This window comes from Penicillium solitum (genome assembly GCF_028829755.1).
Source record: "Penicillium solitum strain IBT 25940 chromosome Unknown utg000005l_segment0_segment0, whole genome shotgun sequence".
NCBI classification, from domain to species: domain Eukaryota; kingdom Fungi; phylum Ascomycota; class Eurotiomycetes; order Eurotiales; family Aspergillaceae; genus Penicillium; species Penicillium solitum.
In genome coordinates this window covers 1,286,457-1,310,434 of record NW_027072125.1, presented here as the reverse complement: position 1 = coordinate 1,310,434, position 23,978 = coordinate 1,286,457, and the positions used below count along the sequence as shown (strand labels likewise).

Sequence of the window (23,978 nt, the reverse complement as noted above, 5' to 3'; positions counted from 1 at the left end):
AAGTCCACCCAGCTCTCGCGCTTGTATGGCGCTTGTGTGGCAGGGTAGTTACCTCATGGTCCGATTACTCCGGTCCATGGCCTGTACAGCGCTTCCATGCCGGGAGAGGTTTCTCGTCGCCCGAATCCTCCGATTTATGGCCAGTGCAGCGTGTCCACATGTTCCGGGTAGGTACATTGTGGTTCAGTTCCTCCCATCCAGTACGTTTCCACGGGGCAATCATGATCGCTCGGAAAGCGTCACCGACCTTTCCAGTTTGCGCGTAGGCTTGGCTGAGCTCCTCAGCTCCGAGATTACCGTAAGGAGGCACGCTCCGCAAAGCGCGTTTGATAGTCATGGCGGCTGGGTACGGGTGTCGCGACGCTGCCGACAACTCCATCCATCCGGCAGATTGGCCGGGTGTAAGCATTACAGCAGTAGTGGCATCGCCAAGGCGCCTGACACTTTCGGGGACGGTTGCATTATCGTTGAGTCCCATTGCTGAGATGGCACTCAGAAGTTTGATGATTTTAGCTCGGTCGTGGACATCAATGTCATCACGCGAGATCATGCTGTTAAGGTCTGATTCAACTGCTTCAATGGCGTCCCGGTCCGCATCGAGGAGAGCGATGGCACCCATAAGGGTGACTGCTCCGATATGGCTAGGGTGGTTCATCACGCAGTCGAGCAGTTGCTCGCGAGCAACAGACCGGTTCTCCTCGCCACCCTTGGCCCATAGGACCTGGGCAAGAAGGCAGACAACATCCGGAGCATTCTCTGCCTCTTCGAGGGCGTCACGGAACATATCAATGGCTTGGTCCATAGACTTCAGGCTGTAATATGCTAGACCAGCGGCCAGATGCGCAGACAGACGAAGCTTTTTGCAGGTTTCGGGGTCAAATTTCTCCGCGTCGTCCTCCCCAGAGAGAGAGAGCGCGAGCTCGGCCTTCTCGGCGGCCTCTTCATAAGAGTGGCGTGCAAGCAGGACACGAGCCATATCTGCATTTGCTTGGGCATACCTCGAAAGGGAAGCTGGCGACTCAGTCTTTTCAAACTCATCTTCCATGCCTGAACAGACAACCTGCAATTTAGACTCGGCATCTGCAGTCTCGCCCATTCTTTCTGCCAAAAGGGCCGAGAGATGCACAAACGGCAAGTTTGACGGATCTTGGATGCAGAGTTGGTGCAGTGCGAAGAATGGCTGGATGAGTTCGGCCACATTAGAGGATGAGGCCCCATTGAGATGATCAAAGTGGGTCAAGCTGAACTGGCGCTTAGTGAGAATATCGGACGAGTTTGAGATCTCAAAGGCGTGCTCGAAATAACCCCTCGCCTCCTGTGTCTCGTGAACATTCAGTGAAACGAAGCCTTGGCCAACCCAAGCCGGTGAATAGTCTGGGTCGGTGGCCTGCGCTCGCAAGAAGGTCTTGTATGCTACGTCGCCTTCGTCATAAAGGAGATAGAGTGCTCCGAGATTTGTCCAGACTTGCGCGTTGCGTTCATTCAGATGCAAACTTCGGACAAACGCATGCTGAGAGACCTTCGGACTCATGATCGCAGTGACGACACCCAGTGCGTTCCAGAAATCGGCATTGCCCGCCTCTAATTCGATTGCTCTCTTGAAGCAGCGCATGGCTGCTTTGATGAACTTGCGAGACTTCTTGCCTTTCTTGGTCGAGTCCGGCTGCACATTGCAATAGGCCAAATATTCAGCCCAACCAAGGTTGTACCAGGCAACTGCTTGGGAGTGAGCATCATGCACGGAAACGTGGAGTGCACGTTTAAAAGCGATTATGGACAGGTGAACATAGAACTCAGATAGCATCGGCTCTTCACTTTCATTAGCTGCAAGCCAATCAGTTCCAACGCCATCAATATCGGTCATGACATCAAGGGCCATAGGGTCGAGATCGACCTCCAGTAAAGCCTTGCAGCTGGAAGCAGACAACTTTCCTGCCTTGGCCTTCATGTAGGAGAAGTTGGAGAAGGCATCTCCTACAGCCTTCCACAGGTTGAAAATGTCGCTTTTGATCTGTGCCAGCGCACTGGCCACCGAAATAGCTTGGTATGCGAGCTCTGCCGCATCATTGAAGAGACCTTGGCCAAGGCTCTTCGCCGAACTCTCAGTCAGGGTCTGAAGAAGCGCGAGAGTCACACCAATGTCACCAGGCCGGGATTTCAGGACATCTTCGTAGGCAGCGATGGCGGCGTCATACTGGCCAAGCTCCCGCCTGACGTTTGCCAGCATATACCTTGCAAACCATACATGTTCCTTGTCTTTATCTGAGAGCGCTGGTTCCAATAGTCCTGCTTGCTCAAAGGCCTTGGTGGCGGCGTTGTATCGACCAGAGTGGTGATAGCTTTCGGCAAGACCGACCCATGAGTGGTAATCTGATGGCGCGAGTCGAAGCGCTGCTTGGAAGGACACAACACTTTTGCTGTATTGCTGTTTGTTAACCTGAACAGAACCCAGTGCCGCATATGGCCAACTGAACCCTCGGCGCTTTGAACCAGGGGAAGGCCTAGCCTTGCCGGAGTCAACAACCCGCTGCGCAACTGCTTCAACAAGGTCCCATTCCTTCGAGTCGGCAAAGCCCCTGGCAAGACGCTCGGCGGCTTCGATCTCAGAGGCAGACAGTTCAAATGCCTTGTGGAAGCATCTGCGAGCTCTGGCCTTATCCTTCTTGTAGTCTGCGTAGTAGAAGCCAAGGATGGTGTATGCTGGAGCGAAGTTCATATTCGCCTGGATGGAAGCAAAGAGGCTAGCATAAGCACCACTGCGATCTTTGCGCGCAGCTGCGGACGGGTCAAGCTCCCACTGGCAGTAACCAATGCGGTAAAGAAGCTCAGACTTGAACTCCCTGTTGTCCGGTTGGGCTTCTTTCAGGTTCTCATGCGTAGCCTGAAGACTGACCAGGCCACCTTCAATATCACCACTCAATGCTTCACACCAAGCAAGCTCTCCGCGGATCTTGAGGTTAGCAGAATCGCGTTCAAGTGACCGCCGCAGGAAGTCAACAGCTTCTGCATAGTCTTGATCCTCTTTCAAAATCAGACCTATCCCAAGCAGGCAATTGGAGGAGGTTGGGTTCCGATTGAGGATCCCCTCGAAGATTTTCTTCGCATCTGGATGATATCGGGGGGATTGATAATAGATCATGGCATTGGCAAGTGCATTGTTCAGGGAATCAATGGTGTTGGGAATCTTGACACCACTGTACTTTACCAATTTCTCAATGTACAGCAACCCCTTACGAGCAACATGGACCACGCTCTCATAATCTTCGAAAGAGAGGTAGACATTTGCCAGGATACGGTGGGCAATAATGGAGTCTCGAGCGGAATCCAAGCCCGTGACCATAAGGACGAGAGGGTCCTCAGGAGCAGTCTCCCCGTCGTCAATTTCGTTGCCAGGCTGTGTGGCTGTGATTTCCTTGCTATCCTTGCCATCTTTGTCATTTGCTTCGTCCGAAGGGTCCTTGGGAAATGGCGATAGTTCGCTCAGTAAGAAACCTTTGAGAACCCGCGAGAGCCCAGATTCTGGGAAGAACTCAATGTACTCGCGCAGGTGCCCCACATCATACTGGGAGAAATCCTGAACATCCAGCCACCCCAGGAAAACCTTCCATGCGGGTTCGAAAGGATGTTTGATGATCACCATGTCATGTGCTGCCTTAAAAACAGCCGCTCTCTTCCCCTCTTTCTCGGCATCAGGCAGAAATCCGAGTTCTTCATATGCACGCTGAAACAACTTCTCCTCGTAATGACGGCGTTCCGTATCGTCGTTGGTCCAATCAATCATTCCTTGATAAAATTGGTCCAATCGGCTCTTGTTGGCAGCTTCCCGACGAACTTCCTGAGTGACTTGTTCGATGCGAGCACCAAGCCGCGTTCTGCGCTCTCCAATCTCACGATTGATAAACTCTCTTTCCTGGCGCTCGGTGATATCAATCAATCGCTGGTATGTTTGGGCTGGACGAGGCAACCGGCCCTCGAGGAAGTCGTACAGAGGTGAGCCCGGTATCTGGAGTTCCAATGCATGCTTGTGTTGGGCTAGGGTCCCCTTGTTTTTCATCGTCTTTGTGTAATTGTTGATCAGATCTTGGCAGCGTTCCTTCTCGTCGCTAGAAGGTATTAGCACTATGTCCTTCCTACAGAAATCACAAAGGGATCAAAGCATACTTCTCGGCGAATATCTTTCCAAGGGCAATGACTGCCTTGTGATAACCATCATGGTCACAGCCACCCTGTTTCTCATACAGGGAGACCAAGCCCTGCCAAGCAGTTCTATCGTTGGGATTGATACCTAACGCAGCATGATAGGCGTTCTCCGCATCATGGTTCCTATTCAATCGATCGCAAGCGAGGCCGAGGAAGACATTCCTGAAAAAAAAAACAAACCAAGTTAGCCATGTTCCATACAGAATCAGGAATTATCATACGCGTGGTAATTATTCGGCTCATTCTTGACAAGCTCCTTTGCTTTTGCAGCAGCAGCTTGGTAATCTTGCGATTCCAAAGCTGCTCGCACAGCTTTCAATGCCGCTTTGCTCGACATCATTCCCGTTGTGCAAAGGCAGCGGGGAGAAACTGTCTTAGTGGAGCAAAGCCGGTCGGCTAGCTCGCGATACGTCACTTCTTATCGTTATCGAAGGTGGACACTGATGGACCTTCGGGCTGGCAATGAGCTTGCTGTTAGCTTGAAGGTCTGAATCGGCAAATAAAAGAAAGAAATCACCTTGGGGATCTCACTGTGGACGTTCTGAGAACGAAGAGAAACTCGAGGGAGTCAAGATCTTCTGCGAGGTTTCTGAGTGGTCAGAATCACGTGTTCTAGTGATTTGAGTGAAGATATCGGGCAGCTCGGCACTAGTGACCTTCGTAAAAGGTTACCAAAGCTCGTCCGCAAGCTATTTCAATACTGCTGGTCGAGTTGAATCGGAAAGTCGTTGCCTGTGTCTAGATACCTACCTCCCACGAGCTGTGAACTTTGTATACTTCGTTTCTTGACTTGCCCACCCTTGAGCATCCCGCGCGCGGCACTACGACCTCATTCAACTTTGACCTTCGGTACCACTGGGGCAACAATGGCCCCTCTCCGCCTGAAAGTCGAGGGACAATCTTTCCGAGACCCTCACAACCGGGAGATTACACTAAGGGGGATAAACGTGGCGGGCGATGCGAAATACCCAAAGACACCCGACATCCCCACATACATCGCCGACAAGTTCTTTGACGCAGACAATGTCTCATTCGTTGGACGGCCTTTTCCACTAGAGGATGCCCATATTCATTTCAAGCGCCTTCGGAAATGGGGCTATAACACTATCAGGTACATCTTTACCTGGGAAGCCATCGAGCATGCGGGACCGGGAGTTTATGACCATGAGTGGGTTGAATTCACGATAGGAGTCCTCCGGATAGCCAAACAATACGATTTCTGGGTCTTTATGGACCCGCATCAGGATGTGGTAAGTTTATGTGAATCGCCCCAGCAAAGAACTTACAACCCTCATACTAACTAACCCCCTCTTAGTGGTCTAGATTCTCAGGAGGGTCTGGGGCGCCGATGTGGACGCTCTATGCAGCGGGACTAAACCCTAAAACCTTCAAGAACACGGAAGCCGCCTTGGTTCAAAATACATACGATATTCCTGCGGAGTTTCCTAAGATGATCTGGAGCACAAATTATACTAGACTGGTTTGTCAAACCATGTTTACTTTGTTTTGGGCTGGACGGGACTTTGCTCCTAAGGCAGTCATTGATGGGATGAACATTCAAGATTATCTCCAAAACCACTTTGTTGACGCGTGTGCATATTTGGCACGGAGAATTCATGAAGCGGGTGATCTTGATGGCGAAGTTATCATTGGCTGGGAAAGCATGAACGAGCCTCATCGCGGCATTATTGGTGTGCAAGACATTTCAGTAATTCCGCCGGAGCAGCAACTGCAACTTGGTACTTCACCGACAGCATTCCAAGCAATGCTCACTGGCTCAGGCAAGGCCTGCGAGCAAACAACATGGGCATTTGGAAACTTCGGACCTTATAAGACTGGCACAGACCTGGTGGACCCGGCAGGTGAGATAGCTTGGTTGCCAGCTGACCATGATGATAGCAAATATGGCTGGCAACGTGACCCTGGGTGGAAACTTGGAGAGTGCATCTGGGCTCAGCATGGAGTTTGGGACCCGTCTACAGACACGCTTCTACAGAAGGATTACTTCTCCAAGAACCCCACGACGGGTGCGCCACTTGACTATGAGCAATTTACCAACTCGTATTTCTTGGATCATTACCGAGCATATAAAAATGCCATTCGAGGAATCTGGTCCGACGCAATAATGTTTTGCCAGCCACCTGTGATGGAGGTACCGCCAGATGTCAAAGGCACTCCTGACGACGACCCGAACATGGTCCATGCGGTTCATTTCTATGATGGATTAACTCTGTTGACAAAGCATTGGTGAGATTTGGTCAAGGTTATTTAATTAGATGCCGGTGTACTGACTCGTGCAGGAACCGACTCTACAATGTGGATGTCATCGGGGTTCTCCGGGGCAAGTACCTCACCCCTGCCTTTGCGCTCAAGGTTGGCGAAACGGCTATTCGTAACTGTTTGCGTGACCAGCTCAAGTTCCTCCGCGATGAAAGCCGGAATTACATGGGCAGTCATCCGGTGGTATTTACTGAGATTGGAATTCCCTATGACATGGACGACAAGAATGCATACAAGACCGGTGACTATAGTAGCCAAACCAGCGCCATGGATGCAAATCATTTTGCACTGGAGGGCAGTACTTCTAATGGCTTCACTCTGTGGGTATATGTCACACAGGTAGGTATCTTTGCTCCTCAAAACATGAATGGTACTGACACACCGTAGAACGACCACGAATGGGGTGACCAATGGAACGGGGAGGACCTGTCCATTTATTCTCGCGACGATCTAGAACTACCAGCAGGATCCAACACACGGCCTCTTGACACCCATTCCCCGGCCTACTCGGAAAGCCAGAGTAGCGGAGCAGAGCCAAATGTTGAACCTCGTAATCTCAAGGGTGCTTTATCAACACCTTCGATCTCCAGTGACCGCTCCCAGCCATCTCTGCGAGAGCAGCAAGGTTATCGCGCCGCAGAGGCATATCTCCGCCCGAGTCCAACTTACGTGAGCGGGAAGTTGGATAGTCATGTTTTCGATCTCAAGAATTGTGCGTTTACTCTATCGCTGACGGCCAAAGGGCCAACCACCGCAAATGCCCCAACCGAAATATATCTTCCTGAGTTCCACTTCCCAGAGAGCAGCATCGTGGTTGCAATCAGCGGCGGCAAGTGGGACATTGGCGTCCAAGACATCCAGGGTGTCAAGCTACAGCACCTGCGATGGTGGCATGCTGAAGGAGAACAGGACATCAAGATCGAGGGACTCAAGCGCAAGCCTGGGGAGTTTGCTAATCCTGGAGGTGCTGACGTCAGCTATCTGGAGCAATGCCAGAAGGGCCAGTGTGTCATGATGTGAAGTTATTAGTTCCAAGGTTATATTTCGAGAGCTGAAGTTCCTATTTGCCAAATTGAGATCAATTGCTTCCTTATATATCTCTCTCTCTTTTCAATTCGTTTTTGTTTACATTGGCTCTCTAAACTTCAAAGGGTAAAAACTGGACAAAAGGCATCAGATGATTCTTTAAATCAAACTCAAAGTTACTTTTGAGTGTATATGTATGTGACAGGTCTATAGTTAACTAAGTCGAAGTATAACGACCGTGGGTATGTGAGATAAGATAAACAATGGTGAGGGGCATTAGCTCGCATTACTAGGCAGCTATGATGACACCAAAACAACGTTGATTAGCATAGAACAAAGAAATATTATAGCAATTGTTACCTAAATAATCACCTATAACCTTGAAATGCTTCAATCGAGTCTTCTATCCAAGTGCATCGCAAATGTGAAAGAAGAGCGGAGCATCAACGGGTGAGCGGTGTGCCCTTGTTGATCTTCAGGGAAAATTCTCAGCCCGACAAGTCACCAATTGTCTTCTGCAAGTATTCCCTCTCGTGATCTTACTTCGCCAACTATCTACATTGCAAAAGTACCGATTCACAACTTCAAGTCCGATCCTCAACCTCGAGCCACCCTTCCCCCGGAAAGAGCGAGTGGCGCGTGCGGATGGCCGTTGCGGTGTCCGACTGCTAAACTAACAAAGGACAAGTTCAACGGCCATCGAGTCTTACCTGCGCTCCTCTGACTATGAGACGCGGTCTACAACAGTGACACGAGACCGAGACTTTACTTTTTTGTTCACGAAATACTTCTGCAACGCGTCGACAAGATGGCTGCGGAGGAGCTGTCGGAGGGCGGCATGGCCGACATCATCCGTGCCCTGCAACTCATTCACAACCCCACGTCGTCAAATGATATACGGAAGGAGGCTTCCCAGTTCGTGGAGAACTTGAAAGAGTCTGATGCCGCGGCGCGAAATGGCTTCCTTTTGGCTTCCCGTATGGAGCATGAGCCCGTTGTCCGATACTTCGGTCTCACTCTCCTCGATCATGTTCTTCGCCAATACAACTTCACGAACCCCGAAGAAGCCAAGACCTTACGCATGATGATTTTGCAACTCGCCGAGAACATCCGCCCCGAAGACCCTGCCTATTTCCGGAATAAGATCTCCCAACTGTGGGCCGAGGCCGCCAAGAAGACCTGGGGCCTGGATTGGATGGATATGGATGACAACCTGGTTCAGTTCTGGGGTGCATCTCTCGTTCACAAAGAGCTGGTACTCGCTGTTCTTGAGACCCTTTCTGAGGATGTCTTTTTCCGAGAAGATACTGCCTCGTCGTTACGGGGAGGTGAGCTCAACCGGTCGCTCATCGAGATATTTACCCCTGCAGGTATCGTAGAGCAAATTACTGGGGACAAAAACATCCCCACCATCCCACGATGTGGACAGGAGGGCTGGCTAGTTCGAATCTGCGAATTTCTCGACAATTGCGTCCAGAATGTCTCTAGCTCGGAACAGGCTAGGGATGCGGCCGTAAAGGCCCTGGCAACTCTGAGATCTGCCTTGTCATGGTCCGTCTACAAAGGTGTTATTGCGTCCCAGGTTGTTCCCAGCATTTTCCGAGCTTTGCCTTGTCAAGATGACCAGGTGCTTCTCTCTGCAATTGAAGCACTTCATGCGCTCTATGGAAGAAATACCATCGGCAGCGAAGACTCGCACGAGCTAGTCTGTCTGATCTTTGAGTCGGAATACCTTGTTGTTCTTCAAAGGCTTTACGAATGGTCAATCGTGGGCCCAGATGACGTCGACGATCCCAAATATCTTATCTCTAAAAAGCTTTCTGAGATGGTCTCATATATCGCAGGATGCTTGGAAGACGACAAGTTCTTAGTCTCTACCATGGACCGTTTGAATGTGCCGCCATTCCTGCAATTCATGGCCAATATCATGCAGCACCAGAGCTTGACGGTCTCCATACCTTGCTTGCATCTTTGGTCCAGACTGTTACAAAACTCAAAAATCAGTAACTTGGACTTTGTGGTAGAACACACTCCTCAGTTCTTGAACATTTGCACCCAGAGACTTCTTCGTTGGGAGTCTCTCCCGACCGAATCCGATGATCCTACGGTACAGTTCTTAGTCGAAGACATCGATACAGTTCCCGAACGCCATGCCTTTGTCGGAAATTACCGCCGTTACTGTTCCTCGATTATCGAAATCATCACAGTCAAGCGTCCTCAAGAAGCGGTGCGCGAAATTCTCGCCCGGGTGGACACCAACCTCGACAACTTGTATAGCGGTGTTCAGCCATTTAGCAGTGAGTGTTACCAACCTACCGAGCTATGGACTCAGCGACTAATTCATTTTACAGTGGCAACTTTCTCCAAATCGTCGATTCCTCTCATGCGAGCGGATGCTCAATTTGCAGTGGTAGAGGCTGTCATCAAGGGCTACAACAAGTGGGTTTCAGCTCATGGAAAAGCACCCCAACGTGATGTAAGAGGATCAAGCAGAAAAATGAATCATCGGTTGCTAATACGTAACAGGAATCTAAACGAATGGAATTAGAACATGCGGTGGAAAACTGGGCTTCAACTCTCATGCAAAAATCTTTTGAGGTATGTCATTTTGCGCAAATCCAAGGAGTTCCCTCCACTCATCTCTTCGACATAGGATCCTGTTCTGAAACAAAGAGTCATCAAATTGGCTGTCGACATCTCTTCGAGGGCTTTGGACAATCATCCAGGATTTGCGCTCAAAGTTCTGGAACACATTCTTATGTCACGTCTACCAGATCGGTCTGAATACCCATTGTATTCCGAGGCTGTCAAAGAACTTCATGGATTGGCAAGCTCTGAACTTCGTCGGTTGGCTATGCGCTATGCGGACTACTTCTATGTATGTCAATCCTCACATACTGATCGTCCTTTGCTCTCTAACCGTGCCTGCTGCAGACTTTCTATGACCTCCTTGAGCCAAAGATCAAAGAAATCACGCTGGCTAACCGTATCGACGACAAGTTGCAAATGGAACTGACTTCCATCTTGCTCATTATTATGTAAATTTTCTTCTGATTCCTGCTATCCATCTCAATCGCCCCATACTGACTCGACGCAGGCAACGCGCAATCAATGCTGATCCTTATCTGCGCCAAAATCGGCTTTCAGCCTTCCTCCAGCCCATCCAACAGTCATGGCAAGACGACCAATTTCGTCAGAACAGCTCCACTTTCCCCGGGTTTTGCAACATGCTTGGATTGGAAAATGTTGGCCCATACATGCAATCCAAAGAAGCACAGAAACTGGCAGACTGGTCGGAAGTTGTCTTGGATGCCGAAGGAAGGCTAGTCCAAGAAGAGATGACCAGAAAATTTCAGGTAAGAAAAGCCAAACCTCATTCCCTGTGGTAGGGCCAATCTGACCCATATATTCTAGCTGTTGCCATTGCGTGGTACCAAGACTATGTTGGCTGTTTCCACAGATCGAGTCAAAAAGTCTACGCCAGCCTATGTGACCGCTTGCGAGATGTGGCACGAATTGATCCCTGTTATTCTTCCCACCTTGCTGCAGCTTGTCAGGTAATTTAGCATGCTAATGCAGTTTCATGCCATCAAGCTAACTTGCAATTTCAAGACACGCCCATGCCTTCCACAACCCTGCCAATTGGAATATGGTTGAAGGCATGCAACCAGTAGTCGAACGCATCCTCACAGATCGATTTTGGCAGGCTGGTATTTCTATCGGTAGCCGCGACGAATTCTACGCCAGAATCACATCATCGAAGTCTACACTTGAAGGGTTTGCATCATCAGTTCGAGGAAAAGTCAGAGCTGTCCGTGAAGCGTGCTACTCCATGCTATTCAGCATGAGCCGGATGCGAGAGCACTTCTATGGATTCGCCGAACTCCCAGGACCCCTATCTGAAGCATTGTTCGTTGACTCACCGCATCTCTCCTCCCACCAGTTTTCGGTTCTCCTCAACATCTCGCGTTGTCTGATTGACGACTGCCCTGTGCAATTCCGCAGCCAATTCTTGCCCCCCATGCTATCGACTCTGTTCACCAACATTGATCGAAAAGTCACCACAGAATGGGAAATCATTGAACAACGCAGGAATGGAATTTCGGACGGAGATCTCACCACGGAGATGAAGTCCGAAAGTGTCCTTCGCCAGTTGACTTACTCTGCTGTGATCATGGTAGCCAGTCTATTCGATCCACAGAGAGGTGGTAAAGCCTCCCTAATCCGTCGGACACTCATAAGCATAAGACACCCAATACTGACGGACCCTTACCTCTCAGACCCAGATGGGACTGAATCGGACCCCAGTGCACCCCAGCCGACCCCGAACCTCTCTGATTCTATCCGCCATTTCGTCCTCTCCTCCCCACAGATCTTTGAGCCAGTCATGCTCTTCTGTACGCACGCTCTTCGCATGCGCGATACACGCAGCGGCAGCATTATCACCCGCGTCATTCGGTCAATTCTGCAAGACTTTGCGCCAACAAACGATACCCCGGACACCCAAACAATCGCGACCATCCGCGAATTCATATGTACTGATGTCCTCACAGCATGCATTTCATCTGTACATGAATCATACTTTGTCGATATGCAAAAGGACCTCGCCCAGCTAATTGCATCAATTTGGTGCCTCTATGGCTTCTGTAGCGAGACCCCTCGTGCCGTTTTCCTGAGCTTGCCAGGAATCAGCGCGGATAAAGTGGCCAGTACCGAGTCTGCACTTCATCGCACTACCTCACCAAGGCAGCAGCGTGCATTAGTATTGGAGCTTCTTGAACCCTTGCGCGGCATCAGTATTGCCGAGCAAGGGAAGATACTGGGTTCTCGCGAGGAACGTCGTAAGGCCCGTTCAGCATTGCAGGAGCGATACATGACCAATGAGATGGAGACCCAGCAGCAGAATCACCGTGTCGATATTAACGATGGTCCTGATCTTGGTGGTGTGGCTGATCTATTTGGATAGGCCAAGCATCATGCCCTTTGGACAGCGGAAAGTTTGGATACGCTGTGGTGTTGTCGGGCTGGTTGATTCTTCATTTCACATACCATGGATTGTCCATCTCCATTCTGTACACCACTCGCGGCCCGACTCCCATTTCACATTTCGCCCTGCTTTCTGCCTAGGTCTGCGTTGCAGCTTTATCAACTACCCCCGTCGTTAGCGAGCGGTTTGCAAGAGATGATATCATAAAAAAACCCACATAGCATTATGCACAAATTTATTACTTTCTCTACTATTAGCTTATTTGTGGTTCTACCACGGGATGAAGATTTTGAACGAGCAAAGAAATAAGACATATTGCAAAAGACTGAACTAAACCCTTCACTAGGCAAGTAATATCTACAATGTTTTCCTCGAAATGGCTTCGAGACAGTTTACCCCCAACTACCACCACAATGCTTCTAGCTCTCCCACAACGATCAGAAAGGCCCAGCTCAGTCCGTATACCATGGAGGCAAGGGGGTCACCCAACCAAGCATCCCAAAACACCAGCATCATACAGAGTCAAAAGGAGGGAAATGAGGTACAACATCGCTCAAAACATGTGTGACATTGTCAGACTGTCTATTGAGTGAGGTTGGCGGGGGTATAGGCGAAAGTAGGGCGGATAAAGCTGTCAAGGCAAGCAACATTAGCATGAATCCAGGAAATGATACAGCGCCAAACTGCGCTTGCATAGAACTTACCGGTCAGAGTTGTAGACCTTGGCATCGGTACCGAGAAGCTCCTTCTCGCGCGCCTTGTCGGCGTAGTGCCGGCGGACCTGATCACGGTCCTCCTCGGCCTGAAGGAGAGGAGTGAGGTGCAGACGGGACCAGATCTTCTCACGAGCGAGCTCACTGTGTTCATACACATATTAGTCATTGAGCTCACTTCTTGCTTCCGCTACCCGGTTTGCATCGGGTTCCAATTGCGGTTCTCTCGGGTCGATCGGAGGTAGGGAAGGAGCCTGTTGCTGGGCGAAACGTACCGCTGCTCACGGACACCGTGGAAGTACTTGTAGAAACCGTAGGCCATGATAACATGCATGCCAATCATGTAGTAGGCGGGCTTGAAGCCGCGGGCGGGGACGTTTCGCTATAGAAAGTAAGAAACGAAACTGTTAGCTTGGATGTCTGTGTGCTGGGTGCGCAGGGCCATTGGGAGCCTGGAAACTGGGTTGTATGGCTTACCTTGTACTGGACTTGAGCGTAGCCCCCCGTTGGGGGCATATCCTGAGGCATTGTGACGGTAATGAGCGGGTAAAGGGCTTGGAGGGATAGCGAGGAGCCGCTGTGACGATTGGAGAAGTTGGGTCTGGATGGTCACGTGAAATGTGCACAGTAATGAGGGCTGCGGCGCACGTCATTGGTTGATGAGTTTCGGGGCGGGCACTTTTTGAACTTTTGATCTACAGTCGACAGCCCACCTTTTATCTTTTGCTTGCCAATTCCACTACACGACGATGGAAGAGCAAGAACGACCTCGGAAATTAGCAAAAATTGACCACGACGAAGATACCACCCGCGAGGTGCTCGGTCCTGTCATGACTGGAGCTGTTGAGGTTGCCGGTAACGAACCGGAGCCCGCGTGCGCTCAGATTGGCAACGAACCTCTCGATCTCTCAGAATTTACGGTCCAGAAGGATTCAAAACCTGCCAATGAATCTACACCTCAAAATGGCGGCGAGGTAGCCGCGCCTGTTATGTCAAAAAATCAAATGAAGAAACTACGCCGCGCTGCAGCTCACCAGGAAAAGCGCGCGCTTCAAAAGTCCCAGAAGAAGGAAAAGCTCATACAAAAGCGAGACCGTCGCAGGGCTATGGTTGTGGAGGCAAGGGAAAAAGGCGGCGAGGAAGCTGTCAACGAGCTCCGCCACTTATGGCGAGGCAAGAAAGCCAAGCACACCAGGTCAACACTACTACCTCTGACGTTCGTGATGGATTGCGGCTACGACGAGCTGATGTCTGATAGAGAGCGCATCTCATTGGCTGGCCAGCTCACGCGATCATACTCAGACAACAGCCGCGCAGTATTCAACGGGCACATGATGTTCTCGTCATTCGACAAACTACTGAAAGAGCGATTCGACACTGTGTTGGCGTGCCACAAAAACTGGAAGCGTGTTCGCTTTTTCCAGGAAGACTTTGTGCATGCTGGTGAAGTGGCTAAAGAACAGATGACAGCCGCCCGAGGAGGTCAGCTCGCTGGCCCGTTCGCTGAACAAACTGATGCGAAGCCTGAGGACGGGGAAATCATCTATCTCAGCAGTGATAGTGACAATACCTTGACCGAGCTCAAGCCTTACAGCACTTATATTGTGGGGGCGCTAGTGGATAAGAACCGTCACAAGGCAGTTTGTTACAACCAGGCGGTTGAGAAGGGAATCAAAACTGCCAAATTGCCTATTGGGCAGTACATTCAAATGGCACACCGTCCGGTATTGGCTACCAACCATGTCATTGAGATCATGCTTGCATGGTTGGAGCTCCGTGACTGGGGCAAGGCGTTCATGAAGGTTATTCCCACCCGGAAAGGCGGAGCTTTGAGGGAAAACAAGAATGAGGGCGAGGATAACGCCGGGAATGATGCTGATGATGCGAATGAGGAAGAGATGGAAGCAGAACAGATGAAGCAGCTTGATGAGATCGCCGCTTTTGAGGAAGGAAGCGAGGACGAAAATGAAGAGAAGGAATAGTTTGAGCTATCCAAAATACGAATACCTTGTACATATTTACAACGCCAAAAGAGAGACAGTCAACGATTGGGATATGAAGATACGCATGTATCGATAGTCTTGCATTGATTGTCGTCTGCAGGGGACTTTTGAGCTCCTTGAGATCCTCTACTGTCCCTTTTGCCAATGCTTTACTAACTCCTACCAGGTTTGTAAATTCTCAATAACTGAGCCCATTTACCCCATATATATATTCTCGCTTTCCTTGACTAAGAGACGGCAGAAGTTGAATGTAGAAAAGCATATTGCCTATTTAGGAATAGAGCGAACTCGGGTGCTTACCTCAGCAATTAGCCACAACAGCCACAACCTTGGAATCTATGACGGAAGCGATTTTCATTGTGATTATTGCACTTGAGGACTTGCTTTTGCTTCTTTCTCGCTATCCTCTTCATATAAGCAGAAAGAGCCTTTGCCACTGCGCCTGCTTCTTTCGCTCTTTCCTACATTACTTTCCTTTCACTTCTTCTTGCCTCTCTTGCCTCTCTCAACTGCCTCTGGCATTTTTGTTTGGCAGCTGCCCCTCGCAACCATGTTTATGCTCCGCAACGGTAAGCAACGCGCTTTTCATGCCCCGCCAAAGCCCTTCATACAAGGGCATCTTTTTGTTTTTTGGTCATTTTGAACTAGTAAACTAATCTCTCGTCTTCCTTGAATTCAATAGTGAGCAAATTTTTGTTTGGTGACGCTTCGAAAGAATCCATCATCGAAATACCCCAAGGCGAGCTGTATCTGGTCCGCCCACAGTCGCCCAAAGGTTACTCTGAGCTTATCTTCAAGGACGCTGCTGCCACGATCCGACGTACCGGCCAGGACTTCCAATATCAACTTGTAATCCAGAGAGCCTATGAAGAGGGCGAGGAAGAACTTGCGGACGACGACGGCGAGCAAGGCGCGGGCGACGGCCTAGATAAGGACGAGAAGGTTTTCCTCTTGGACCAAACCCTCCACTTTCGCTCTGAACTCCGTGACGGAGGCGCAAAGATATTGGCCTGGGATGATCTGAGCGGCGACGCTGGTGATCTCTTTGAATTCATTTGTGACTCTTCCGTCCCTTCAGACAAAGTTGCCACTTTCGAGCTTGCCGCCCTCCAGTGTCAGTACGAACGTAAACACCGCCGCAGTGCACAGAAGGCTACCGAGGCAGAGCTGGAGGAGTTCTCATACAACGAAGAGAAGCCCATCCCATCTGCTAGTCCGGTCTCTTCGCCGACCAGAAATTCTTTGACAGCAGAGGATTCAGCTGCAGCTATGGCAAAAGACGTGGAATATGCCCAGTCTAAAGGACAGATTAAGACTGCCACTCTTGAGGAGGAACCGACTACTGCCCCGCCGTCTGCAGCCCATCCCGAAGCTAAGGAGATTCTCTGCAAGGAAAATGCCGAGCTGCATTTATTCGACTTTTCCACTGGAACCTTTGTGCTCCAGGAGTCGGACATCGTTGCAACTGTCTCAGAGGTCGGTACTTGGCAGTACTGGCTCCAGATTGCTGGCAAGGACAAGGAGTGGTTAGGACAAGCCGTCGTCGCCGATATCAACCCCGTCTTCAACTTCGAATATCTTTCGTTCATTTTCAACCATTACGGTGAAGATGGTTCGGCCTACTCATGGCTCCTGCGATTCAAGGACCAAGCTTCGGAAGAACGGTTCCAGGAGGGTCTGATGCAGGCGCTGTGGGAACAACTCAATGAGTTGAAGTGGACTAAAGTCAAGGAGAATGACCGAGATTATGTTCTTGACGCCTTCCAGGATCTTACGATGGAAGATGCCGACGACAAGCCAGAGGAAGAAGTGGAGGAAGAGGAAGAAGAGGCCGAAGAGGAGTATGATGGCGACCAGGACGATGCTCAGCGTAGTGAACACTACGACAGCGATGAAGAAGAAGAAGATGTTGTCACGCGCGATGCAGATGGAAATGTCAACTCACAATTGGCAGTTGGCTACAAGCATGATCGATCATTCGTTGTGCGCGGTTCCAAGATCGGAGTCTTCAAGCACACCGCTCACAACAACCTTGAATTCTCCACGACTATTTCAAAGGTTGAGACCCCTAAGGGCAACCTTTTCAGCCCCAAGAAGGTCATGCTCCATGCTGAGGATCAGAACATGATTCTTCAGAATGGAGATGATCCCAACTCGTTGTACAAGATGGATCTGGAGTATGGCAAAATCGTCGACGAATGGAAGGTCCATGACGATATTGCCGTAGAGACGTTTGCTCCAGAAAATGTAAGTTACCTCGCGCGTCTTGAATCTATCTCAGGATAAACTAACGAAACTCGCAGAAATTCGCACAAATGACCGCGGCGCAGCCATTCGTCGGTGTCTCCAAGAACGCCCTTTACCGCATCGATCCTCGTCTTTCTGGCAAGAAGCTTGTCGACTCCGATCTCAAGCAGTACGCCAGCAAGAATGACTTCTCGGCTATGGCTACTACTGAGAAGGGATACCTTGCTGTCGCATCTAACAAGGGTGACATCCGCATGTTCGACCGTCTGGGCATCAATGCGAAGACTCACATCCCGGCTCTCGGCGAACCGATCATCGGTCTTGATGTATCTGCAGATGGACGTTGGGTCCTGGCAACTTGCCGTACCTACCTTCTCCTAATTGATTCGCTGCAGAAGGAAGGCAAGAACGAGGGCAAGCTCGGATTCGAGCGTGCTTTCGCGAAGGACTCGAAGCCTCAGCCTCGCCGTCTCGGCTTGCAGCCCGCTCACGTTGCCCAGTTCCAGCACGAGACGAAACAGCCTCTCTCATTCACCACGGCACGCTTCAATACTGGTGTCGACTCAACGGAAACCAGCATCGTTACCGCTACCGGTCCCTTCATCATCACATGGAGTATGAAGAAGGTTGTTGCCAACCGCAAGGACCCGTACACCATCAAGCGTTATGGTGAGAATGTCATGGCCGATAACTTCCGGTTCGGCTCTGACAAGAATGTCATCGTTGCTCTACCAAACGAGGTCAACATGGTCGCCAAGCGTACCTTCCAGAAGCCTACGCGGGAGAGTATCGCTGGTCCCGCCACACCAAACCGTGCGCGCAGCGGATGGAGCAGTCGTCTTGGCAAGGATGACATTGTCAACTCGCCGTACTAGCCTTCTCATTCCTTTCCCCCTATGCCCCTCATCGGCCCCTCATCGGCCCCTTGACTTTCTCTATTTTTGTACCATTACCCATACCCCCTGATGTTTTTGTGCTTTTCCATCTTTTCCAATGTTGTGGTTTTCTTTGCGGGGTTTTGCTCTTCTGACACCGCTGGAGGTCTCTATATTGGGGTCTTCTTCACATTCACTACTCTGTTTCTGTTATTTGAAATTCTTGGGCGATATTAATTTGGAGCTAAATGGTGGCTCCCATTAAACGAGATTTTATTCTGCAAGGTAGCTAGCTAGTTCAAACAATCCACAAATGAAATATCCAACAGTTAATCACTTATCATAGAGGAGTGTTGTTCATCGATAACCATTCCTCGTCATCATATATATATTTTCAATCCCGGCGCCGCCTTCTCCAACGCTCTCTCCTTTCACTCATTATCACCTCATTACACTGGTCACAAACCCAACCAGTCAATTCAAGAGGTTCTACACGGATACAGCTCTCCCCTATCACCTCCTTGGCAGTATCGCATTCGTAGCACCATGCATAAATGAACTTTCCGTTGCCGCGAACTGCTTTGGTGATATCTTTGACTCGTTGAGTACCCGGCCGATACTTCTTCACTAGCGGAAGGGTGGGATATCGGCGACAAAATGGACATCTCAGCACCGCAGTGTTGATCACACGCCCTGCAGAGTTGTGCATGTACCATCCCATCAGGCAGCTGACGCACATTTGCTGGAAACACCCATCACGTCCACAGGCTGCGAGTAGGTGACTGTAATGGGAGGCTGAGAAGCACAGGGAACATTTATCATCGCTTGTTTTGCTGCGTTTGACGATATTTTGCAGGGTTGAGATTATCTTCTTGGAGTTGCGGATGGGCTTTCCGTTGTAGCGTAGCTGGGGCTCAGATGAAGGGAAAAAATTGATTCCCGAAAGGACTCCCTCGGTGCCCATTGCACTGATTATTTGGAAGATGGATTCGTTCCGGTGGAGCCATTTTCCCTGGTAATTGGCACCTTGGACTAGCCAGGAGAATGTGTTCTCGGCAAATAGCTTATATGGTGTCACTGTGAGCTCAGTTGTTGGGCTATAGCCTGAGGTGCAAAGGGGGCAGATGAAGTCCGACTCTTTGAACAAGAGGGTCCGGTACTCTTCGGGCCAGATTATGCGGTTTGAGCACTTGTTGTATTGGACTGTTGGGGCAGGAGACTTGTTTTGCTTGACGTGATCTTCGTCATTATCCCGGCTGCCCTGGCTTCGACAATAATAGCATTCCCGATTAGGAAAATAGTCGCAAGAATAAAGCCACCTATTGAGGCAATAGATCACGTATTGGGCCCGGCAGGAGCCAGAGGTGCATTCGACCCAGGTTATTTTTGAAGTGGCAGTTACGTCTTTTGAGACTCCTGTACTGACGCATATTGCCTTCTCCCACTTGTCGGTATACTCGGCAAGGCAAAGACCGCATTTTCCACCAGTGCCCATTATCGTGACGGATCGGGGATACTGACACTCTCGACATGTCACTAGTGGTCCGACTGATGCGAGTATTGTATTTGAAGCCGATGGGATTAATCTTCTATTTGGAGTGAATGGGACTTGAGCTGTTAGTTCGGTGTGGAGGTTCTCTTCTAGACGTTTGTAAGTAACAAGACGGTCAAACAAATCTCTGTCAGCGGGGTTCAAGATTCGAGACCGGGTCATGATCAACCCCATATCTTGCTGCCTCTGGTGTGCTTCATCGGCGTCAAGGAGAAGTGTCAAGCATCCGACATTCCATGTTTGAGGTATTGCAGGGTCATTCCATTTGTCTTTGAACACAAGCATCTCTTGTTCTGCTAATTTAATGAACGGCACAATCCCCATCCGCAGACTGAGAGCAGCGAGAAGAGCAGCAGATCGAGCTGGCAGCTTCGTTCCTGGCACAATGGTGTGTAAGAGGACCTTCCAGAACTGTCGATTGTACTTTTCTGATGATAATACCAGCGGAATCTTGGCCACATTATCGGTACTGATGCTGGAGATGTGGTCGGGCATCTCACGCGCTGACGTTACAACAGTCAGTCTCGTTAAGATAGCGCCAAACCGCCGAAGAACACCGGGGTTGTAACATCGGCCAATTTGCAAAAGCTCAGACTGGGTCAGGGACACTATTGATCATAGATGTGATCTCTTTGGTAAAGTCTGACATAGGGGCGGTCCTTTTGGAAACATAATTTTCATGACATCGGCAGTCAACTTGACCCTAGTGATGTTGCCGCTTTCTTCCCCCCAAACCCTCGGATCAATCGAGGAATATGGAAATGTGCGTAGACTTTCCTCATTCTCAAGGCTGTCAATTTCACGGACCGAGATATAGTTTAACAACTCTGCGGAGATATCCCCAGCCTGGCCTTTGTCGGAGGCAGAAGGAGCTTTGTCCACTCCCATCCATGCAAGGAGTAGATCAACTGTCACCTTAACAATGTCCCTCGCAAGGTGGCTTTTCACGTGAACACAAGCTCCATAAGTCCGAGTACACAGGTAGGTGTACCAGTAAAAGTTCCATGATATCATGGATTTATTAAGAATACTTAAGACCTGCGCCTGCTTCGGTCCGTCTCGAAGGGTATTGCATGCTGATACCCAATCAACAAATGCAGGGCCGTATCCAGAGTACGATCTCGGGGCCATCAGGGGATCCTCGTTCTTCGGCTGGTACCAACTACTACCGTAAGAATAACTTGCAGTAGGGCACGTTTCAGCGTAAAGAAAGATCAGTGTTTTTGCATCTGCACGCATGACTTGGCACGCCTTTGCCAGAGCTGTCTCAACAGCCTCACCGCGGTTGCGTCTGCCATTTTTGCAGAGTCTTTTGGCGAAAGCGATGAGGTCGGGGTGAGGCTCTTGCGGGGATTCATTTTGGCCTTGATTCAGCCATCCTGACCATTCGAGGACGCTGTTGGCTCGGTGTGAAAAGCATCCTGTGTCAGCGGAAATCGAAATTATTTTAGTGAGCAACGCGGTTAGTGAGCCTATGTAGCAGTTGCGATTATTTGACGCATCGACGATGAGGAGTAAGTCGTATTGCTCCATTTTGACGAAATAGAGGACGAAAGATCTTGCATTTGATGAAACTGAGGGATGAGGCAGCGGGGAACTTAGTGAGACTGGAGAAAGCAGAGAAGTCTACGGGTGTATAGTTATATATTTCTGGAAAGTTACCTAACCCGGTTTAGTAGCTGAAGCTTATATAAACGACAAGTCCCATGACTCACAGCTATATACACCCGGAAAAAGTAGCTCTACATCAGAATGATATCAGAAAGAACATCCCCCACAGATAATCGAAGAGATGATATAGATGTTATCAATAACTGGATCTCGCCCTCTTTGGAATCAGTATTATTCGCTACAACAGGCCATAGATAGCCTTCCAAGGTTATAATAATAAAAAGGATTAGCAAGACTGTACACAAAGTACATAAAATAATACCAAATGCGGGTAAAGCGGATGCTTCACCTGCCCTAAATGGCAATGGGTAGTTAGATAGGCCGTATGACGTAAGAACCTCGGGCGGGACCTCGGGATAGTCCCGAGGTCCACGGGTCCACGGGTCCCATTTAGGCTTAGCTGTGATGCCCTTGTAAGCTTACAACTTGTGAACCACCTTGAAAAAAAAGGGATGCATAGATGTAAAATACTTCATTTAAAGCGTGGTGATGCAAGAATTTGTATGGGATCAAAAGCTTCATTTTCATACGCGAGAGAGAGAGGAAGAGCCTGTAAACTACTATAAAACAATGGAGACGCGTGGATTTGTAAGAGATATAAGCATCCATCCATGCATGGATCGTATTAGATTGTTGTAGAGCGGGGTACCACCGGTCAAAAACGAGGCCCAAACCCGAGGTTTGATTTAAAATCAATATACTCCTGACCCTTGTATATGAGCCAATCACAAATACAGCGATGCTTTTTTCATTGTCCTCGGTAGGTGGATACGTAGCTCGGTAATACGGGAGGCCGAGAAGAGGAACACTTAAGAGGTTTGATAGCCATTGTTTCCTCTCTTTGTACAAAAGGTTTTAGCCTATCGGTCCCTCTCCTTTCAAGAACATCTGACTATTCTTCTGTCGAAGAAGCGACGACCTAAGCAGTAAGGCCCTACATACCTTGCTCTTCTTTCTGTCATATTATCATATTGATCTCAAGTTATTTATAGATGTCTTCCGAACCCACCGAACACATTGCCATCCATCTCCAACAGCGCCCCGAGAGAGATATTATCCCCGGAGAGACATTTGCAGCACAAAAGCATACAACTCCCACTGCAGCAAACCTTCAAGATGGAGATGTTATTCTAGAAGCCCTTTATCTAAGTCTGGATCCTGCGATGCGGGGCTGGTTGGACGATGTACCTTCATATCTCCCTCCGGTTGCAATCGGCGAAATCATGCGCGGCCATGCTCTGGGCCGTGTAACTGCCTCGCGATCACAGAAGTTCCCAGTCGGCTCCTATGCCGTTGGTATTGTAGGCTGGACCGAGCAAGCAATTGTCAATGAACGCTCCCTGGAGGCCGTGCCTGCATCTGATCCTGCCGATGGAGGTCGCCTGACTGATCATATGAGTGTCCTTGGCATGACAGGAGTCACTGCGTACTGGGGCATGGTCGAAGTTGGCCGGGTCAAGCCCGGGGACTTTGTGGTTGTCTCCGGAGCAGCAGGAGCAACGGGGTCTATTGCTGGACAGATTGCAAAGATCCTTGGTGCTACGGTATACGGAATTGCAGGCTCTGATGAGAAGTGTCGTTGGTTGGTTGATGAGCTCAAATTTGATGGGGCCTTGAACTATAAGAGTGCCGATTTCGCCGAAAAGTTCAAAAGCTTGGCGCAAGGGAAGATCGATGTCTTTTATGACAATGTTGGAGGAGAAGTTCTCGACTTGGCTCTTCTCTGTGCTAACAAAAACGCTCGGTTTGTTATGTGCGGTGGGGTCAGTCAATACAATGCACAGGAGGTTCAAGGGCCAAAGAACTACATGATGATATGGAGGTCGCGGATTCGCATGGAAGGCTTTATCGTCTTTGATCATATGGATAAGGTCCCCGAAGTTAAACAGAAGCTCAGCGAGTGGCTTGCGGAAGGTCGATTGCAGCGCAGGGAAACCATTGTGCGAGGAGGTTTATCGCAAGCAGAAACCGCCTTGGTGCAACTGTATCATGGCGTGAATACAGGTAAGTTTGGCATCCTAGGGCTACCTAGGTATATGCCTACCCACTACATCTAATGCTTTTATGCTGAACATCTTGCAGGGAAATTGCTTGTCGAGGTCAAAGCTCCTTGAAAGCTGACCACAGGCCCCCCAATGCATCTTCCTGCCTGCTTGGATGGTTTCCCCTGGAAACTTATAGACTCTAAAGTGAATATCTTTTAGGCTGGATGATCATCATCCCAACGTCTCAAGGCTTGGGTGTCTCTATGTATTTCTTACCCTTACAATTTCCATATATTTCTCAAAAACCATAAAAGATCGAAACCATGTAGTTTCCCAAGCTCTCGTACCATTCCGAAACATGCTAAGCAATTTCTGAAGTATTGAATCGTAAGTGTTGAATGACGTATATTGTGACTGCCACGAGTTCGTAAAAACACCA

General features: G+C 49.6%; 8 protein-coding genes across 8 annotated transcripts; 5 read left to right on the top strand and 3 right to left on the bottom strand.

Annotated features, from left to right (window-relative positions):
• Positions 1-64: 64 nt before the first annotated feature.
• On the bottom strand, positions 65-4,718 carry N7455_008113 (SKI complex subunit tetratricopeptide repeat protein SKI3; the record flags this gene model as incomplete). The annotated part of the gene is made up of 3 exons (XM_040955651.2): positions 4,422-4,718; positions 4,162-4,362; positions 65-4,103 (listed from the first exon to the last, which is right to left on the bottom strand). Exons 1-3 carry the CDS (start codon positions 4,538-4,540, stop codon positions 65-67), a joined length of 4,359 nt encoding a protein of 1,452 aa, XP_040814001.2. The 5' UTR covers positions 4,541-4,718.
• Positions 4,719-4,967: 249 nt separating this feature from the next.
• N7455_008112 (sterylglucosidase 1) lies at positions 4,968-7,577 on the top strand. The gene is made up of 4 exons (XM_040955616.2): positions 4,968-5,450; positions 5,516-6,447; positions 6,501-6,819; positions 6,868-7,577. Exons 1-4 carry the CDS (start codon positions 5,067-5,069, stop codon positions 7,498-7,500), a joined length of 2,268 nt encoding a protein of 755 aa, XP_040813976.2. The 5' UTR covers positions 4,968-5,066; the 3' UTR covers positions 7,501-7,577.
• Positions 7,578-8,314: 737 nt separating this feature from the next.
• N7455_008111 (karyopherin MSN5) lies at positions 8,315-12,472 on the top strand (the record flags this gene model as incomplete). Its single annotated transcript, XM_040955551.2, has 8 exons — positions 8,315-9,803; positions 9,858-9,982; positions 10,033-10,104; positions 10,160-10,384; positions 10,441-10,544; positions 10,604-10,862; positions 10,921-11,063; positions 11,119-12,472. The coding sequence occupies 8 exons, from the start codon at positions 8,315-8,317 to the stop codon at positions 12,470-12,472; spliced, it is 3,771 nt and encodes a 1,256-aa protein (XP_040813865.2).
• A 603-nt stretch (positions 12,473-13,075) lies between these two features.
• Positions 13,076-13,734, bottom strand: N7455_008110 (putative NADH-ubiquinone oxidoreductase subunit GRIM-19; the record flags this gene model as incomplete). The annotated part of the gene is made up of 4 exons (XM_040955537.2): positions 13,076-13,124; positions 13,198-13,350; positions 13,482-13,588; positions 13,684-13,734. 4 exons carry the CDS (start codon positions 13,732-13,734, stop codon positions 13,076-13,078), a joined length of 360 nt encoding a protein of 119 aa, XP_040813932.1.
• A 221-nt stretch (positions 13,735-13,955) lies between these two features.
• On the top strand, positions 13,956-15,188 carry trm10 (tRNA (guanine(9)-N(1))-methyltransferase; the record flags this gene model as incomplete). Its single annotated transcript, XM_040955634.2, has 1 exon — positions 13,956-15,188. One exon carries the CDS (start codon positions 13,956-13,958, stop codon positions 15,186-15,188), a length of 1,233 nt encoding a protein of 410 aa, XP_040813973.2.
• Positions 15,189-15,759: 571 nt separating this feature from the next.
• N7455_008108 (uncharacterized protein) lies at positions 15,760-18,331 on the top strand (the record flags this gene model as incomplete). Its single annotated transcript, XM_040955679.2, has 3 exons — positions 15,760-15,778; positions 15,892-17,456; positions 17,513-18,331. The coding sequence occupies 3 exons, from the start codon at positions 15,760-15,762 to the stop codon at positions 18,329-18,331; spliced, it is 2,403 nt and encodes an 800-aa protein (XP_040813894.1).
• A 394-nt stretch (positions 18,332-18,725) lies between these two features.
• On the bottom strand, positions 18,726-21,416 carry N7455_008107 (uncharacterized protein; the record flags this gene model as incomplete). Its single annotated transcript, XM_065605808.1, has 2 exons — positions 18,726-20,491; positions 20,531-21,416. The coding sequence occupies 2 exons, from the start codon at positions 21,414-21,416 to the stop codon at positions 18,726-18,728; spliced, it is 2,652 nt and encodes an 883-aa protein (XP_065460757.1).
• Positions 21,417-22,546: 1,130 nt separating this feature from the next.
• Positions 22,547-23,668, top strand: N7455_008106 (NADP-dependent oxidoreductase; the record flags this gene model as incomplete). Its single annotated transcript, XM_040955587.2, has 2 exons — positions 22,547-23,558; positions 23,637-23,668. The coding sequence occupies 2 exons, from the start codon at positions 22,547-22,549 to the stop codon at positions 23,666-23,668; spliced, it is 1,044 nt and encodes a 347-aa protein (XP_040813984.2).
• Between the last annotated feature and the right edge of the window lie 310 nt (positions 23,669-23,978).

What these genes read in the sequence shown, in the direction of transcription:
- N7455_008112 (XM_040955616.2), top strand. Translation starts at nt 5,067, where the DNA reads ATGGCCCCTCTCCGCCTGAAAGTCGAGGGACAATCTTTCCGAGACCCT. An exon ending in TGGACCCGCATCAGGATGTG is followed by an intron (nt 5,451 to 5,515) that starts GTAAGTTTATGT and finishes ACCCCCTCTTAG; the next exon opens with TGGTCTAGATTCTCAGGAGG. An exon ending in TGTGGGTATATGTCACACAG is followed by an intron (nt 6,820 to 6,867) that starts GTAGGTATCTTT and finishes GACACACCGTAG; the next exon opens with AACGACCACGAATGGGGTGA.